This window comes from Eretmochelys imbricata, chromosome 2 (genome assembly GCF_965152235.1).
Source record: "Eretmochelys imbricata isolate rEreImb1 chromosome 2, rEreImb1.hap1, whole genome shotgun sequence".
In the NCBI taxonomy this organism is placed as follows: domain Eukaryota; kingdom Metazoa; phylum Chordata; order Testudines; family Cheloniidae; genus Eretmochelys; species Eretmochelys imbricata.
The window spans coordinates 259,312,757-259,332,690 of record NC_135573.1 but is presented as its reverse complement, the minus strand read 5'-3'; the positions used below and the strand labels follow the sequence as shown (position 1 = coordinate 259,332,690).

At 41.9% G+C, this 19,934-nt stretch overlaps 1 protein-coding gene across 1 annotated transcript in view; it reads right to left on the bottom strand.

The window, feature by feature from the left end:
- Window positions 1-11,980, bottom strand: part of GHRHR (growth hormone releasing hormone receptor) — a 32,451-nt gene extending 20,471 nt beyond the window's left edge. Inside the window, exons 1-2 of the mRNA XM_077808764.1 lie at window positions 11,797-11,980; window positions 11,088-11,195 (exon numbers count right to left, since the gene is read on the bottom strand). Of these exons, the coding sequence (XP_077664890.1) occupies window positions 11,088-11,195; window positions 11,797-11,980 (292 nt within the window). The remainder of the gene's footprint in view (window positions 1-11,087; window positions 11,196-11,796) is intronic.
- Between the last annotated feature and the right edge of the window lie 7,954 nt (window positions 11,981-19,934).

Below are 19,934 nucleotides of genomic sequence, written 5' to 3'. Positions count from 1 at the left end.
CTAAAGGGAAAGAGAACAGGGGATGTTGTTAAAATGAAAATATTATTCACTATTTTATATTTCAAATGCTTTAACTGTTTTCCCTTATTTTCTGTATCTTTAATACAAAGTGTTAAGGATTTTTAATGGTGTGTTTGCCATGGTACAAAGCATGCTGGGGCCTCTGTATACCAAACCCCAAATTTTGTTTAAAACTGTTTAATGTTGGACAGTGACAGGGTTATGTTAACACCGGATTCCATCTAAATTAATACAACACTACTTAATTTAACTCATTTTAGCATCAGTTTAGGGGATATCATTTCTAAAGTGTGAAGATTTGGAGGGGTAGGATAATATTCTCCTACTTTATAGAGGAGTTTTATAGTAAAGAAAAAAGTTTAAAAAGACAAGTTATAGCTTTGTAACTGTGTGAAAGAGAGAAATAAAGATTGTACCCTCTGTCACTGTTATGTGAAGAACCATGCCTCCATGCCCTCTCCTCCTTTTATTCTAAGACAGCCATCTTTTGCAGTATCTTCAGCGAAAGAATTTTTTAATTGTAGGATTAAAATTAAATCATATGACATTTGAAAAAAAGTGTTTTCAAGAAATATTATCCCAGCCTTTTAACAATAACGTAAGCATGTTTTTACATTGAATCTCTACATTACACTCTAGAGAGGCCAAGAATAGGAAATGGCTAAATTATTTCATTTCCATAATTAAATACCGATCATTCTGCAACCAAGAGTCAGGCCTTTGTTACATCTCAAGTCTGGCAAAGTTTTGCGTCATTGAATTGTCCAGCCTGGAAAAACATCCCCAACCAAACAAAAATGTGTAAATACAGTTCTCATGTATATCATTTGAAAAGGGTGAACAAAGTTTTAGATTCCAGGGGACAGTATAAAATTTCCATCATTTATGGAGAGGCTTTACAATAAAAAATAAAATTTTAAAAGTATAGGCTTTCCTGATGAACATGAAAAATCTGAAACTAGGTTAGAAACTATACACAGACACTTGAATGTTAAAAGGCAATATCATAAAACCCCGGAGGCAAGGAGAGAGAACTCCTAGGCTAAGAGGGACAAATTCCATCCTACATATACAAGATGTGAAAAAGTCATATCCCGAGAGATGATGTATGTGTAGCCAGAGGTGCACAGGTACTAAAGGCATTAAATATGGACATTTTGCAGCTGTTTGCTGAACCAAATCAGTCAGGGAGTTCACTCATATTACAGCTAATCAAGAGCCATTGGTTCTGGAATCTATCACTTTTGATGACAAAACGCCTGCCTGGAGAATGAAATTGTATATCCATGGCAAGACTATTAGCTTTAAAATTGACTTAGGAGTTAGCATCACAGTTATCTCAGAAGGAACTTACAATCACCTTCAACATTGCCCAAAGCTGATGTCACCTGACAGAGCACCTGGAGGGATTTTGAACTGCATGAGCTAGTTCACCACAAAAACAATTTTCAACGACAAAAGCTATGCATGCAGAGTGTATGTGATCAAAGGACCACAGAACAAAAGCCTTCTCAGCTGCAGCATGGCAGCCATGATGGGCCTAGTGAGAAAGGTGGAAGAACTCAATGTAATATTTGTTGATACTGGACTTTTGAAAGGAGATCCAGTACAAATAACATTAACAGACAATGCTAAGCCATATAGTGTACATACACCTCCCAGGAACCTTAACCCATTATTTCATAAAGTGGAAACTGAGTTAAAGAGAATGGAGTGTATTGGCATAATCAAGAAAATCTCTGAGCCAGCAGTATGGTGTGCCCAAATGGTACCATTTATAAAGAAAAATGTAAAAATACGAATCTGTGTGGATCTTAAAAGATTTAATGAAGCAGTTGTGAGAGAAAAATATATCCTTCCAACACTGGATGACTTTCTCCCCAAAGTGAAAGGATATACAGTATTCTCTAAGTCGGATGCCTCGAGTGGATTCTGCCAAATTCCTTTAGCCAAAGAAAGTGCTAAACTAACTACATTTATCACATCTTTTGGGAGATTTTGCTTATGAAGATCACCTTTTTGGATTAATAGTGCACCTGAAATTTTCCAAAGAAAGATGGCAGAACTGTGAACGAACACAAATGGAGCTGTAGTCTTCATGGCCAATATTCTGATAGATGGATCTTTGGTGGAAGAACAGTACAAAACCCTCAACAAAGTCCTAAGCTTAACCAGTCATTCTGAACCGCAACTAAACAAGGAAAAGTGCATTTTCTGTGTACCCCAAATCCAGTTTTGGGGATGGACAATAAACGAAGATGGAATCAGTCCTAGCCCTGAGAAAGTAAAAGCAATTCGAGAATGGCATGCACCAACAAATGTACAAGAACTGAGACGTATTCTGGGAATGGTAAATTACCTTGGTCAATATCTACGAGACCTTTCAACAGCAACAAACCACTGTCTGAACTGTTAATGTCCAACACATCTTGCCTATGGGGGCCAAACCCAGAAATTGCCTTTGATAAGGTAAAAGAAATTATCTCAACGACTCCAGTTCTCAAGTACGAGCATATGAACCAACCCACAATGGTCAGTGCAGATACAAGCAGCTATGGCCTAGGTGGTGCATTGTTGCTACAACCTGGCTGAGAGTGGAAGCCAGTTGCATTTTGTTCTCACATGCTTACAGAAGCAGAAAATCGATATGCACAGATCGAAAAGGAGTGCCTGAAAAGCGTATGGGCATGTGAGAACTTTTACAGATATCTGTGTGGACTGGATTCGTTTACATGGATAACAGACCTTAAACTACTTATAACCCGGATCAACTGAAAAGTCCTGGATCAAGCACCACTGAAATGCCAACATCTATTGCTAAGGGTTATGTGATTTAACTCAATTGCTAGGTATGTTCCTGGGAAAATCTAGTAGTAGCAGGCACTCTGTCATAGAGCTCAGCATTGCACTCAGCTACCCGTGAGCTCAAGGATGATATAACAGCTGGTGTGAATGCTGTGGACCAGTGTCATAAAAGAGGCTACTCCAGCTACAAAAAGCAACCTTGACAGACAAGCAACTTCAGGAAGGTCTAAGTTACATTGAGGCAGCTGGCCCAAGTATTTAAAGGACACTAAGGAGGTGACATGAGACAACTTTGTGGTGTGTTAAGCAAGTCAAATGGACTCGTGATTAAAGGCAATTACATCATAATTCCAGATTAAATGAGAGGAGAATTTCTAAACCTCATCCATGAAGGACATCAAGGATTAACTAAACTCTGTGAATGGACAACCAGTCAATGTGGTGGCAGGGCATCAAAAAGGACATAAACGATAAAGTTGCTGCATGTGAATGTTGCAGAACTAGCAGCCCAACACAACATAAAGAATCTTTAACAACATCTCCAACAGAGAGACTTGGGAAGAGACTAGCTGTAGATTTACGTACATTCAGAGGACAGCATTGCCTGGTCATTGTGAACTATTTTTCCAGTTATTAGAAATAATGTACTTGAAAGACATAACATGTTGCAATGTTATCAAGAAAAATGAAGTGCACTTTTGCTTACTTCAGTATTCCAGAACAACTAGGAACGGGCAATGGACCATAACTTGCTGCAGCAGAATTTAAGTCATTTTGAACTAAATATGATTTTAACCATGTTAGTAGCAGCCCACATTACCCACAAATGAATGGAGAGGGTGAGAGAGCTGTACAGACAGCCAAGAAAATCCCAAAGCAGGAAGATCCATTCCTCACTCTTCTGAGTTACAGATCAACCAGTAGCAGCAACTGGATATAGTCTAGCACAACACCTGATGGGACGACAACTCGGAACTACTGTTCTAACTTGTGAGAGGAATCTGTCTCCAAAGTGGCCAGACATGAAGAGAGTAGCCAAATTTGATAAAAAGGTTAAAAAGAGCTTATGAACACTTTTAAAAATACTATCACTCAATTGGACAACTGCCATGTCTAGAACCTGGTGACCACTTTCGTGTCAGACTGGATGGAGGAAAAGAACAGACAACTCCAGCTGTCATAAAGAAAAAGAATTTAGCACCCAGATCATATGTGATCGATGTTAGGATATAGATATTCAGGCCTGTCTGCAAAGGCCTGTACTTTAAGAATTTAGGTGTATTCTTATCACTTGGCTAGTTATAGAGGTACAAAAGAGAATCAAAATCACTGTCTGCCGGGGTAAGGGCCTTCTATTACTGTGACAGTCTGGGGCCCTGTTCTTAGGCTAAGGCCTTTAGCTAAGCAACAGAGGCAGCCATAAACTGGGAAGCAACCGGTCACATCCTCACATTCCAAACTAGTCACATTGAAAGAAGGTGCTATTGGGCTGTTAGGAATACAATCCTGTCCTGATAGTGCCTATCACCTCCAGAGAAAGGGAAGTGCCTAGAAAATGTAAAAGGAAACTTAGTTTGATAGCATCCTGTCTGGCAAGAACTCACTTATCAATAGCTGGGATGTGAAATCCTCACTTCTGTATTGTTTTGTCATTATAGTTCCCACTTTGCTATTGTTTGTCTGTATAATCTCTGTCTGGTTCTGTGATTGTTCCTGTCTGCTGTATAATTAATTTTGCTGGGTGTAAACTAATTAAGGTGGTGGGATATAATTGGTTACATAATCATGTTACAATATGTTAGGATTGGTTAGTTAAATTTCAGGAAAATGATTGGTTAAGGTATAGCTAAGCAGAACTCAAGTTTTACTATATAATCTGTAGTCAATGAGGAAGTGAGTGGGCGTGGGTGGGAGGAGATGGGTGTGTGGGTGGGGGAGATGGGAACAGGGAATGGGGGTGCAGAAATTGAAATCATGTTTTGCTAAAGGGGGAAATGGGACCAGGGAATGGGGGTAAGGAAATTGGAATCATGTTTTGCTAAAGAGGGGAAATGGGAACAGGGAATGGGGGTAAGGAAATTGGAATAATGTTTGGCTAAGGGCAGGTATAGGAACAGGGACACAGGTGTAAGGCTCTGTGGTGTCAGAGCTGGGAAGGAGGATACTAAGGAAGGAAACTGGAATCATGCTTGCTGGAAGTTCACCCCAATAAACATTGAATTGTTTGCACCTTTGGACTTCGGGTATTGTTGCTCTCTGTTCATGCGAGAAGGACCAGGGAAGTAAGTGGGTGAAGGAATAAGCCCCCTAACAATCGATACTAACAGTGGAGAGTTCAACAGAAACTGTTGCCAGCTACAGTTTGTTCCTCAGAAAGAACAATCAACAGAGCAAACTCTACAGATGGCCAAAGTGGCTCACAAAGAAGACAACTTAGAGATTCCAAACCAACCACTGCCAGTCATTGCAACTAAGGGACAGCCAGAATACCAAGTTGACACACGCTTGGGTCACATAATTAGAAAAAAAGTATTTTTCAGAGACGTGCCACAGGCTGATAAGTACTGAACTTCAAAGACAGTGTGAGGGTATAAATATTGTAAATGGTAGGAATGTAGAACTTAAAGGGGGAGATGTAATGGAATGTTAACTCTATTATCTGTTCAACCACTATGTGGTGTAAAATATCTTATTTAAACTAACCTTAACCATGCCTGGCAGAGCATTAAAGTATTTTATGATGAACACAGCTGGCGTATATAAGTGAGCTCTGTAGCCAAAAGTACACAACAGTTTGTTTTGAAAGATTTGCCTACATGCATTGCTTCGCATACAAAAAAGCCCAACCAAACAAAAACTTCTCTAAAGGCTGACAAAGGAGGTGCTGTCGTCATCATGAATAGGTCGGAATATGAACAAGAGGCTGCTAGACAGCTCTCCAACACCACTTTTTACAAGCCATTACCCTCTGATCCCACTGAGGGTTACCAAAAAAAAAAGTACACCATCTGCTCAAGAAACTCCCTGAAAAAGCACAAGAACAAATCTGCACAGACACACCCCTAGAACCCCGACTAGGGGTATTCTATCTGCTACCCAAGATCCATAAACCTGGAAACCCTGGATGCCCCATCATCTCAGGCATTGGCACCCTGACAGCAGGATTGTCTGGCTATGTAGACTCCCTCTTCAGGCCCTACGCTACCAGCACTCCCAGCTATCTTCGAGACACCACTGACTTCCTGAGGAAACTACAATCCATTGGTGATCTTCCTGAAAACACCATCCTGGCCACTATGGATGTAGAAGCCCTCTACACCAAGATTCCACACAAAAATGGACTACAAGCCGTCAGGAACAGTATCCCCGATAATGTTATGGCAAACCTGGTGGCTGAACTTTGTGACTTTGTCCTCACCCATAACTATTTCACATTTGGGGACAATGTATACCTTCAAATCAGTGGCACTGCTATGGGTACCCACATGGTCCCACAGCATGCCAACATTTTTATGGCTGACTTAGAACAACGCTTCCTCAGCTCTCGTCCCCTAATGCCCCTACTCTACTTGTGCTACACTGATGACATCTTCATCATCTGGACCCATGGAAAAGAAGCCCTTGAGGAATTCCACCATGATTTCAACAATTTCCATCCCAACATCAACCTCAGCCTGGACCAGTCCACACAAGAGATCCACTTCCTGGACACTACGGTGCTAATAAGCAATGGTCACATAAACAGCACATTATACCGGAAACCTACTGACCGCTATACTTACCTACATGCCTCCAGCTTTCATCCAGACCACACCACACGATCCATCGTCTACAGCCAAGCTCTATGATACAACCGCATTTGCTCCAACCCCTCAGACAGAGACAAACACCTACAAGATCTCTATTAAGCGTTCTTACAACTACAATACCCACCTGCTGAAGGGAAGAAACAGATTGACAAAGCCAGAAGAGTACCCAGAAGTTACCTACTACAGGACAGGCCAAGCAAAGAAAATAACAGAACGCCACTAGCCATCACCTTCAGCCCCCCAACTAAAACCTCTCCAACGCATCATCAAGGATCTACAATCTATTCTGAAGGATGACCCAACACTCTCACAGATCTTGGGAGACAGGCCAGTCCTCGCTTACAGACATGAACCCAACCTGAAGCAAATACTCACCAGCAACCACACACCACACAACAAAAACACTAACCCAGGAACCTATCCTTGCAACAAAGCCCGTTGCCAACTGTGTCCACATATCGATTCAGGGGACACATCAGCCACACTATCAGAGGCTCATTCACCTGCGCATCTACCAATGTGATATATGCCATCATGTGCCAGCAATGCCCCTCTGCCACGTACATTGGCCAAACAGGACAGTCTCTACATAAAAAAATTAATGGACACAAATCAGACGTCAAGAATTATAACATTCAAAAACCAGTCGGAGAACACTTCAATCTCTTTGGTCACTCGATTACCTACCTAAAAGTGGTTTCAGAGTAGCAGCCATGTTAGTCTGTATTCACAAGAAGAAAAGGAGTTCTTGTGGCACCTTAGAGACTAACAAATAAAAAAACTTTAAAAACAGACTCCAAGGAGAGACTGCTAAATTGGAATTAATTTGCAAACTGGATACAATTAACTTAGGCTTGAATAAAGACTGGGAGTGGATGTGACATTACACAAAGTAAAACTATTTCCCCTTGTTTATTTCCCTTCCACTGTTCTTGTAAAGTGCTGGAAATGGCCCACCTTGATTATCACTATGAAAGTCCCGTCCCCTGTCCTCCCGCTCTCCTGCTGGTAATAGCTCACCTTTCCTGATCACTCTTGTTACAGTCTGTATGGTGACACCCATTGGTTCATGTTCTCTGTGTATATAAAATCTCCCCACTGTATTTTCCACTGCATGCATCCGATGAAGTGAGCTGTAGCTCACGAAAGCTTATGCTCTAATAAATTTGTTATAAGGTGCCACAAGTCCTCCTTTTCTTTTTACGGATACAGACTAACACGGCTGCTACTCTGAAACTTCTCTAAAGCCAGTTTACAAAGATGGGACATAGGCCTCTTAATAGGCTTAACACTTGTAAACTGCAAAGGAAGTTTTTGATTCCAGTGTACAGTAAAAAAATAAATAAATAAAAGACAAAAGCTATAGCTTCGTGACTGTATGAAGGACAGAGATAAAGGCTGTAGCCTATGGCACTGGTATCTGAAGAAACATCCCCCACCCCAAACTCCTTCTTCCTCCTTTCCTGGCTTCTTTTTAATCTAAAACTTCCATCGTCTCTGTATGCTTCTGCTAAACCATAGTGTTTTAATCACATTAAATAATGCTTTAAAAATAAACTATCAGAAACTTTTAAAAGTCCCTCCCTTCCCCCCGCTTCCTCAAATCTCCTCTTTAAATAATACCCTCTTCCTGTTCAGCTATGCCTTTTAACTTCTTCCCTAGTCCCGTTACATTAGGGCTTGAGTCCACCACAAGGCCTCTGTTTTCAGCACTTTCTCAGGTTGTTCATCTGTATTCTACTATTCAATGCTGTAAAGTATCCAGGGTTACAGCTTGTGTAAAAGTAAAATGTAAAGTGTTAACTAAGAACAGAAAAAAATAATTCTCTAGGACCCTGTCAATGTCCAAGTATGTCATCCACCAACAATTTTGAGAATCTGATTTATTTGCTATTTCTGATAGCCCGGTGAAAAGGGATTGGAAAAATTGTCACAATTATGGGAGAAATAATGCCTCAAGAAGTTGGGGAAATCTTTTGTATTACAAATGCTTGTTCATGGTAAAGCATGACAACTAGCAAAGAGTGGCTACAAAATTGTTTTACTAAAACAATATTTCAGTCCTGTATCAATGCTCCCCTAAAAGGCAGGCCAGCTCTCTTCTCCCCATGCCCTGTTCTTCATGTTAAACTTTTAAAAGTTTATGGATGTTTATTTTTAAAGCTTTAGTTGATGTGATTAAAAACAGCCTGTTTAGCAGATGCACATGGCAGCTGTAGATAAAAAGAAATGTCAGGAAAGAAGGAGGAGGAGGTGTGGGATGGGGCTGTTTCTTCAGATAAGGATGTCAGAGGCTACAGTCTGTACCTCTGTCTTTCATGCCGTCACAAAGCTATGGCTTTTGTCTTTTAAATTTTTATTTTTTTCACTGTACACTGGGATCAAAAACTTTCTTTGCAATTTACAGGTGTTGAGCCTATGAAGAGGCCTATGTCCCGTCTTTGTAAACTGATGAGAAGACTTTAGAGAAGTTTTTGTTTGGTTGAGCTTTTTTGTATGCGAGGCAACCCCTTTAGGCAATGCTTTCAAAAGGAGCTATCACTATTGTTTAAAGGTTGGGCTAGTGTATCTTTTAAACATTGTGCTATGATCTGTATTCCACTCAACTGCTTCCTCTGGTTTAGACAAAAGCAAAATGTTTGAGTGGTGGGGTGGGGGCAGGAACATGTGCGAGAAGTTACGGTTTTCAGGGCACTATCCACTGTAGATTTGTATATAAGATTTTTAACTTTTATCCATCTCATAAAGCCTTTGGCTGAAAACCCCTTAAAAACCAGTCACACCAAAAAACCCAGCTACTAATATCCAAAAAAATGTTAACACCAAGGAGGGAGTGGGTGCAAGAGGTGCATGGTGTGTGTGTGTGTGTGTGAGAGAGAGAGAGAGAGAGAGAGAGAGAGAGAGAGAGAGAGAGAGAGAGTGGAGGAGGAGGGAAGGGATTGAATATCATTAAAAAAATTAATTCTTTGGTGCAAGGTGTTTGAGGGAGAGGGGACTGAATACAATTAGAAAAATTAATTCTTTGGGGCCATTTCAATGTGATAATAAATCAAATGGAAAAAAAAGTAATTGTTTTGCAGGTGGCTCTATAAAATATTGCTACACAAGTGATGAGATTGATGCATTTCGATTATACTTCAGGGCTCTTTTATCAGGGCAACCAAAATCACTTCATTTGGGCTTGACGTTTTGCACCAGTGTAGCTGCACAGTCTAGTCAATGGCTTTGCCCCGTTATTCTCTTGGGGTTCATGTTGAGTCACTGCTTTTCTTTTAGGGTTCGAGGTGCGTCTTCAGGTACTAGCAAACAAAAGTTCTTGTTGCTTTTGAGGTAATTCTATAAAATATCACTCAGGCTGTACAGACAAGGATTTTAGTTGTATTTGGGTTTTTCCTCTCAGTCAGAAATGACCAATCTTGTAGTTGTGTCCAAGCATGAATACTCCTTCTTCCTGAAGCCTTTGTGTTATATATTTGCTCTTTCTGACCTCCTAATTATATTCAGTCTCCCCCGCAACACCACACACACACACACCCCTTGTACCACTTTGCACCCATTCCCTCCTTGGTGTTAACATCTTTTGGATATTAGTAGCTGATTTCTCTGGTGCAACGGGCTTGTCCTGCTGGTTATTAAGGGGCTTTCAGCAGAAAGCTTTATGAGATGGATCAAGGATAAACCTAAGACTCCCAGAGCAGGAAATGAAACTGCAGATGAAAGGGATTTGCCTTATCCTTCGTTTATAACTAACGTGTCAGGCGCTGCCAGGGAGGCAGGAGTTTGAGCTTTGCAGATTACTTTTTCCTTTTTGAAAATGCCAAATCTAGATCTTTCCTGGAAGATCATTTTCCCCCTCCTCTCCCACATGTTTGTTTGTAGTGAGTTACAGGGACAAAGTCATCTCTGGAGTAAGTGCCTTTGACTTCCCCTGGGTTGTGCCTGTTGTCATCAGTGTTGTGTTTGGCCCAGTGCATATGCCATTTTAATGACACAGTTCTGCTTCTCATCTCAACCCTTGGCCCTGAGGAACAACCACATCACTTGTGCCTCATCCTTTCATCTCATCTCACGCTTTATCATAGCTTGACGCTCTCATGATCCTGTGCTGAAATCCTGACTCAGCCAGCACTGTGGATGAACTCAACAGGAGTGTTTACACAATGGGCTGATCCCAAAGCCTGTTAAAGCCAATGGGGATCTTTCCACTGACGTCAGCGTTCTTCAGCTCAGGCCCTAAGTATGGACTACAGGACCAGGCCCCATCATGGGAGATGTGCAAGACCTCATATCAGCTGCAGATCACCTTCAGCTCCTGTTGAAATCAACCTAGTGGCAACTCTGCTTAGCGCAGCATGGCTCACTCGCATGTAAGCCACTTTCTCGGTCCCTCACTTTCATGAGCACAATGGTCACATGCACAGTTAAAATAAATAGATAAAGCAGGTCCCTCACCTGGCTCCTTGAGGAAGTGAAAGAGGACTTTCGGGCAGGGCAGTGTGAGAGTCTCACCAGCTTCTGCATTTGACCAGCACAGTAGCCTGTCCCACGTTTTCCTGCAACCTGCCAGGGAAGGGAAAACACATTTTAAAGCATATTTATATTTCCACGTGAAAAGTCAAATTTTAGACATGATGCAATACGCGAGAGTGCGTCGGCATGAGGAGGGGGTAAAGAAGGAGGTGCATTACTGCAGCAAGCTCACATTATGGTATGTGTCCAACTTGCTGGTCCCATTCATTTATTTTTTTCTAGCTCACTTCTTGCAGGCAGCACAGAGAGCGTAGGCTTTGGGGAGGGAACGGAACGAGGAGAGGGAGGTGGCGCAGTGCACTCAGGCTGGGAAACACTTCCATGCCCACAGGGCAGTGTGGCAAAGGCACAGAATCAGGAGCGGGAGAAGGAAATGAAAGGACCAGTGGGTGGCAGAATGTGATGCAAGAACTGAACAGCGAGAGTAGACCAGGGGAAAGGGAGGTGGGCCACTGAATGAAAGACCAAATCATTTGCACTTGATGCACTGGGTGATGGGGAGCCCGTGGAAGGAATCCAAGGATCTGAGTTCAGGTCTAGAACCGAGTGGTGAGGATTCACACACTCATTTCTCTGAACCGCTTCTCAACAGCCCTGGCAATTTTGCACTTCACTGTCCAACCCGCAGTACCTGCAGTTTCATTTCCATGATTTTCAGCGCCCCTCAGACATTCATTCTCATTTTTCTTCAGCTCAGCTAAAAAGTCACATTCTGGATGGATGTGCCCAACCACCTGCAACGAGAAAGCTGCCGTGAGGGTGCTTAGCCCTGACTTGCGGTTTAGGAATGAAAATTTCACAGCGTTCTGCCCCATGGCAGCACCACTCCATCATGTAACCCCAACTATATAGGCCCAGATCCTCAGCTGGCGTAAATAAGTAGAGCTCTGTTGAAGCCAGTGGCGCTATGCTGATTTACACCAAAGGAGAAATCCTTCGCTGGTGTCAACTGGCATAGCTCCAGAAACTTCATAGCTGAGACTCTGTGCCCAGATAAAGATTGACTCGGAAGGTTTTTCATCACTGAAGCATCAACCATACGATTTGCCCTCTACAAGATTTGTGTCTAACAAGCATCTCCTGCCACTGACTCCAAAGGGAGCTGCTCTGTTGCCTTCTCATTCTGTTTGCCCTTCTCCTGCTCGAATGATGTTATGGGCAGGATATAATCCTCCGTGCTTTGAGGCTCTCACAAACATACGTTCGGATGGACAGATCCTACCCTTTGCTGCTTGTGTGCTCTGGTGCGGGGGAGAGATGTGCACAGAGGCTTCCCCACTTCTCCCCCTTGCTACACCAAATCAGGATTCTGACCTCAACCTGCAAAAAGGTCCGGTAAGTCGGGTAGGACCAGAGCACAATGGCTACAAGCGGGCATAATCTACTGGATTTTCCAAGGCACCCAGCCAGCTGGCAAGTACATTGTGCGAGAGCCAAGTGGGATTATTCAACCATTTTATTTATTTATCTGGGGGGGGGGGTGAGAAAATGCCAAATTGTCAAAACCAAAACTTTTTGTAGGAAAGAGTCAGTTTCAACTAACTTTTGGCCAGGCATAGGTGCAGGAACTAAGGGTGTGAGGGGCAGGGGGTGCTGTAGCACCCCCTGGCTTGAAGTGGTTTCCATTATATAGAGGATTTACCATTAGGTTCAGTGGCTCTCAGCACTCCCACTATAGAAATTGTTCCAGCATCCCTGTGGCCAGGAGAGGTTTCTGATGTCCTGGACAGAATCTGTAGTCAGAGAGAACTCCTCTGTAGAATACCCATTAGCCTAGGACACTGACCTGGGTGATGAGAAGTAAAGTTCGTGTTCCGAATAAAGTACAGCACAGATGTGAACCTACCTCTTATAAACCAGGCAAGCGCCATAACCACTGAGCTACTGGATATTCTAGGATATAACACCCCTTTTTTTCCCTCTCTGTTTTTTCTCAAAACAATAAATGTCAAAAGGTCTCGGTTTCATCCCACTGCTGAACAGAAACTATTCTGAAATCTCAGTCTTGTTCACAGGAAGGGAAAACCGTTTCCCACCCAGCTTTACTGCGTGCTGCGGGTGATAGCCAGCAGTGCACATGACTCCTCTTTGAAGGAGCAGCAGCGTACCCCTTGATCACCTAGCACCATCTTTCTCTGCACCAGCCGGACAACTCTTGCATATCAACGCATGTTGCTGACTCCTCCACGCTGCCTCCACCCTGTCCTTACCAGTCAGGGAAGAAGTGTTACCTATCAATGCATTCTTTTTAAAAAAAAAAAAAAAAGGATCAAAACAGGATGAAATCTACCCACTGAGCAGGTGGCTGATTAAATTCGACTCGGCTCATTTTCACACAGGAAGGATAAATATTCAGCGAGTTTTGGAAATAAATATCTTGCTTTCAGGTCATTCAGAGGGCAGAACGTAGTGGTTTTAATAAGCCAGTGTTCTCCATTCATATTAACATCCTTATATTGAGCTGATATACCGACCTTTTGAACCGATTGCTTATCAGTTTACCATCTGAGGCTCTGTTCCTGTTCCTAATGAAGACACTGAATATGTTGCCATTGCTTTTAATGGGAGCAGGATTAGGTCCCATGTGTAAGGGGAAAAAAGAGATTAGATCCAGGATTCCATGCCATGGAATTCCATACACAGCCATGGCTGTTTTGACTTCAGGACTTGGAAACTGACCAGTGAAACTGAGGAGTATGTGAATATACAAATGTAGCGGAGATATTCGGATACTGTTTTCTGTGTCCTGCACCTTTAAATGTATGGAGTTTTCCTTGTTGTCTGCTAGAGAGAAGCTCCCTTGGGTCAATTCAAGGTGTCTGGGAAAGAGTCGGTCCCACACTACACACAGTCTCTTTTTAATTTCTCATGCAGGCTTATATTGTGTCCTTCCTTTGCTGTGTTCCTTAATCAGTAATGAAAGTCATCTGTGCTGAAGGGCCATGATTTGGTCCTTGTGTATTGAAACCTAGAAGGAAATAGGTTCCCAGCATGAGAACCAGGCATAGCTTTTAATGAATGGATAGTTTATAGAACACTATTGGTTTAGTGAACTGTGTCCAGAACGATCTCAGCACGGTTCAGATTTACCCACTTGCACAGTGAAAAGAACTTCTCCTGGAAAAAGGTAACTGGTGTCTGCATGTGAAAATGGCCTTGGAAGTCCACTGAAATATTGAAGGTGAGAACAAATAAATGTTTGACTTTTTCACAGACTCAAGAAAACGTTAGGTTTTTTTTTGTTTAGTCTCCAAAGTCGTAAGAACTTTTACCACATGCCCCTGAGTTAAACATGTATGCTTCATTTACTGTGGATGATTTAAAAGTTCTGGCTTCTCCTTGATCATGGCCTTGTTCATGAGCACTTGCAACTTCCTCTGACTTTAATCAGAATTGTAGGTTCTCAGCCTTAACATTTGTTATAATGGATAGAAAACTCAAGCAAATGGAGCAATTTCACTCTGTGTTCTAGTATGTGCCCATGTATCCATCGGTCTACTGCATCCTATGTAGCTATTTTCTTAGACTTCACCCATAGTATCTGAGCAACCCTGGATACGTATATGGTGGGAGAGGAGTGCAAGGTACGTCTTTACTTCCATTTACTGTGAATTACTAGAATCTAGTGATTAGAGAACCGGATTCTCCACTGCCTTGTGCAGTCATTTGCACCAGTCCAAAGTGTGGGTGTAAGATTCGGCTGTTCCCTCAGTCTGGACGAGCCAAGACTGAGAACCCTGACCGAAAGACACATACAATACCATGTAGCCAGCCAGAAAGTAATGTTGGCATTCGACACTGCTGCACCTTCCAAGCTAATTTTCCAGATTCCTGATTTCTATGCATGCACGCTCCTGAGCTGAAAAGCTACCTGTTCCCTCTCTGAACTGTTAGCCTTTCCCTTATCCGTATTCATGGCATGTCATAGCACTTCCTTCCTCTGGCGGTAAGCGCGTGTGATTATGGTAGATTCATTTGCTGGTGTTTTTACACCGCTGGCTGTGCTAATGTAACCCACATACCTTGTAGGTGTGGTGTTCTGTCCCATCTCATGCCACCATTGAGACCATTACTCCTTGTTCTCTTACAAGTGGGGGCTCATCCAGGATTTCACCTGAGAAGTCTCTGAAACTCGGGACATTATTCCTCAGCTTGGGGAAGTATGTAACCCACACACCTTCTGGGGGTGGTGTTCTGTCCCATCTAGTGACACCAAGACCACTTCGAGAGAGAGATTGAGTCTGCTCTATAGCCTTCGCTAACAGCCAGTTGGATTTTAGCTTATGCGGTAGAGGCTTATGCACTTAGATCCAGAGGTCCCCAGTTTGATCCCGACGATCGGGGTCTGTTGGCGTTACACTAACACAAGCTGAATTCAGGTTATGGAAGCGACTGAATATTCAATTTTTGTTGCCTTCTGCCAAGGCAGTGGATGGTTGGACGAATAGGGGAGAATTTATACCAACTTGGCACAGGACTGGGAGATAGAGCCATACTCATAGCCACCTTCTATTACTATAATGCTCCAATCAAAATCCACAATCAGAACACTCCTAAATGTTGAGAGCATTTGGACCCTGATCTGAACTTTAAGTCTTGGGCCCATATCTAGCAAGGATCTCTCATCTCACCTTGCATCCTATTTTGTGATCATGGAGTCTGATCCTGGAATGATTGCTCATGTGGCACAGAACAAATAGTCCCACTAAACTCTGTGGAATAACTCATGGGCTGAGATTGCCTGCATGACTAAGGGACTCAGGATCAGAAGCTTTGCAGGTACCATTTCATGAACTTACTATTTCGGGAAGCGGGGAGCGCTTGACGTCTCACAGGAGGCTCTCAGCACCTCTCAGAGTCAACACACACAGTCTTTTCCCACACAGCTGCATTAGCACAGTGTATATAATATGAGCTAAGAAGGTGCATTAGCACAATGCAGCAGATCCTTAGTCCCCATTATATCTTGCACACAATTTGTGCCCACTCAGGGCTAGAAATCTTGAAGTTGCCCCAGCTGCTGAAGTTTTAGAGTTGTGTCAGAAAATACGGCATCCAAACCAGGTCTGATTACAGCCTCCTGGCCTAGTGTTTTTAAAGTGACTTTTAGTGATTCTGGGGACTCTGTTTTTGTGGGCCCAACTTGAGCATCATACTGGGGCCTGATTTTCAGAAACTGCTACACAATTGTTATCTGTAAAATGACCCATGAAAGTATTTCAAATTGGCCATCCAAAATCACTAGGTACTTATGAAAATTTTGGCCAAGGACTTTAGCATATTAAAATGGTTATTAAATATATCTACACAATGCCTTCACTGTGACATTGGAACTCTAATGGTCTTTCACTCACATCAGATACAACAAAGGCCACTGGTTAATCACCGTCAAAGAATAAAGACAGTTTGGAATACACAGAGAATAAAAATATCCTGGTAATGTCAAATCATTTTCCAATTAAAAAGTATAACTATTTCTCCTTGTTACAAATGAATATTGATTTAAGCAGAACCTGTCCCAGACTGAGTCTTCCCTCCCATGTTGGAAAGGACAAGTTCACTCATACAAAGTCAAGACTTCAGCTTCTGAGCATAATGTTTATGCAGAGCTGATGTGGGGTGTTAGGGGATGAGAGCCAATATTGCTGGTACATTTGAGGAATCCACGCAGGAGCAGGGAGCTTTTAGCATCAAAGGACCAAATTCTGATGCCATTTTCACACAGTGGGCAGGACATTACTCCATGGTTGGTTCCACTGAAATCAATAGGTCTACTCATGAGGAATAGCACTACTGAACCTGAAGAAGGGTAGCAGAATCTATCCGAGAAGAAAAAGCAGGATTTTTTGATTAGTCAGAAAGAGAAAGAGCAAATATGGCAGGAGTGGGGATAGAAAATAAACACAGCCGTGGCAGGTATGTAGTGATCAGGTCTAAGATTGTTTCTCTTTTGATATTGGTATATTTAAGGAAGCTGGAAGCCCCACTTATAATGGACAGGAGAAAAGATTTTCCAATATTCTTTTCTATGAGATCAATCATATTTTCCCCCCAGGGCACAGTACAGTGGGAACAAAACAAAACAATCAGACATGTTTTGATATGTTGTATAGAGATCGTGATTAATATTTCTGATTATTTTCCTGCAAGAAGAAGTAAATAAACCATTAATCTTGCTGATGTTGTAAAATTAAGCTGTCTGAAATAAAAAAGTAAATTAGGCTATATTCTAAATGTAGAGCTTGTTTCCTGAGCTATTGAGTAACCAAGTCAACTGGAAGTGTGGGTTCCACAGCCCCTCTGAAAATCAAGCTACTCTTGCAACCTCTAGTCATGTGAAATCAATACTCAGGTGAGTAATGAATGCAGGATCTGGCCCAGGAGAGCAACCAAATACTTGACACTCTGGGATTAGAATGTGTGTTATTCCGATTATTTTGTGTGGTTTTATTGTACCTTGCGCTCCATTGATTTGAATTTTGTTTTTCTTGTGATCTGTCGTTGTTTTCTCTCATGGATTTCAGCATTGCACAGTCTCTGCATTCTTTTTTACACTGTACTACAATAAATAGCATACAAACAACTAATACAAAATGTAAAAAAACTTAAGTTTACAAAATTTAGAGGCATTTTCAATATTGTAAGTACTGTATTTAAAACCACGCTGAAAAGTTACCCCAAACCATTCAGATATACTGATGGCTGAGAATGGGTGGTTGTTTTTCCAGCTAAGTTAAAACAGCCTTTTCTTAGCTAGTGTCAGTTATAATAATAAGGATATCCTAACGTTCAGTAAGAGCCTGACTCTGCCACCCTTACACACCCTGAGTAGCATCTTATTCTGTGAGTTGGCTCTTTGTGAAGTATGGTGCTACTCAACTTGAGTAACAGTGGCAGAATCTAGCTCAGAAGAAAGCACTGTAACACCCAGATCTTTCTGATGTCCTTCAACGCTGAGTATGGTTAACCACTAAGGACTAGATTCAGATTCCCTGTTCATGAGGAACGGTTCTGCACTCCACATAGAGTGCTGCTGCAAAGCAGAGTTTGTTATATGGTGCAAGCAGAGAGAACTACAAGTGCAGACAGACAAAGTTTATGTTCCCAATCATTCCACGTCGTAGTGTTGTTTCTCTTTCCACACACAAAAAGAAGATCCCGTGCCGCCCACACAAAACAATACTGTAATACTGTGTTTCTCAAAGCGTGGGTTACAACCCCCACCCCAGGGTCATGAAAGGCATTGAAAGTTTTATTACAATCTAAAGCAAAGAAAATCTCACTCCTCATTCCCTGCACGCATTTGCCCTTCAAGATCAAGTTTTCTCTTTCACCCTCTCATAACACACACACACATTATATAGGTTTATTGTTATAATTGATACATTTTTCATTCTTACTTGTGAGGAAGTCGCAAATTTTTTGGACTTGAAATAAGGGGTCACCAACCTTAAAAGACTGAGAAACGCTGCTCAAAAGAAATGAAAGGATTCAACCGTAACATGAATTAAACTACAACATAATTTAAGTAAACAATCGCACAAAGCGCTACTCTTCTCATGTACAACCATGTAACCTGGCTCATGAGCAACTGGCTGAAGCAAAAGGTCAACATGATAGGTAGTTTCTTTTTACATCGATGAACTTATGGAGCCAAATCGAACCCTGGCATATGCAGCTGCAGCACCGTTGATTCCATGACTTTGTTCTTGTTCCCGTTATTGTCTACACAGTTCACATTCTAATTTATCTTAAATGTTATCAAAGAAGCAGGTGAAACGACAACTTCTACTAATGCTGTGTATGTCAAAGGCTAACCAACAATATCTAAATTCATAGCCTTTATAGTATCTTCTTGATTCCCTTCCCCTTTGCATTTGTCATCCTCTCTTTTAGCACTTACGTATAAAGTAACCTGCTATTAACGATGCTGTTTCTCTTCCATGGAAGTGCAGTAATAATGAAAGCGCAGTAACAAAGCAGTGAAATGCAAGGGCACACAGCTCCTACAGCTTATGCATGTGTTCCTTCTGCTGCAGTTTGCATCTTTCATAGCATCTTCCACAGTTTAATATGAAGCAAAGTCAAATAAAGAAAAAGATGCTCATGCAATGAAACGACCCATATCTGACCATCTGTTCCAATGTTAAACTGACTGCTTAGGGAAAACAATGATGGAAAACCTGTTTAACACAGTTACTTACAAAAGCTGCAAGACTCAGGGAGTAAAAGGCACAATGGTACAAAGCACAGGGATTCATGTTCCGAAGCAAGTGGTGTCATACTCCACTTCCTCAGCCGCCATGAGCACCTTTTAACCTCCTTTCCTCTTCCCCCCTCCTATCAGTTGCTGATCTGAAGCATTTATCTTTTTGCCCAGGAGTGACGTAACAGTAAAATGAGGAGGAAACTAAATATTAACAACTCTCTCGGCTGTGATTGACGAGGCTGTGAATGACATGCTTTCCACTTTTCTGACCTTGCAGTATGTTCTGAGATAGCAAAGGATAGACTCTGTGAGCATCCCTGAGATTATGGTAACTTTCACTCCCTTCTGGAGAGAGACCCCTCTTTCTGCCTCTGTAACACAATAGGATTTTACTAGGTATTAAGAGATCTATTACCATTGACCATGCTGCATTTAACGCAACCAAATATGTATGAGACAAACCCTCTAAACATGGCGATGGTTAATATTCATTCATTCTAACAAATGTGCATCTTATTCCTGTTTCAAACAGTGTGCCTGGGTAGATGGGTACATAAACA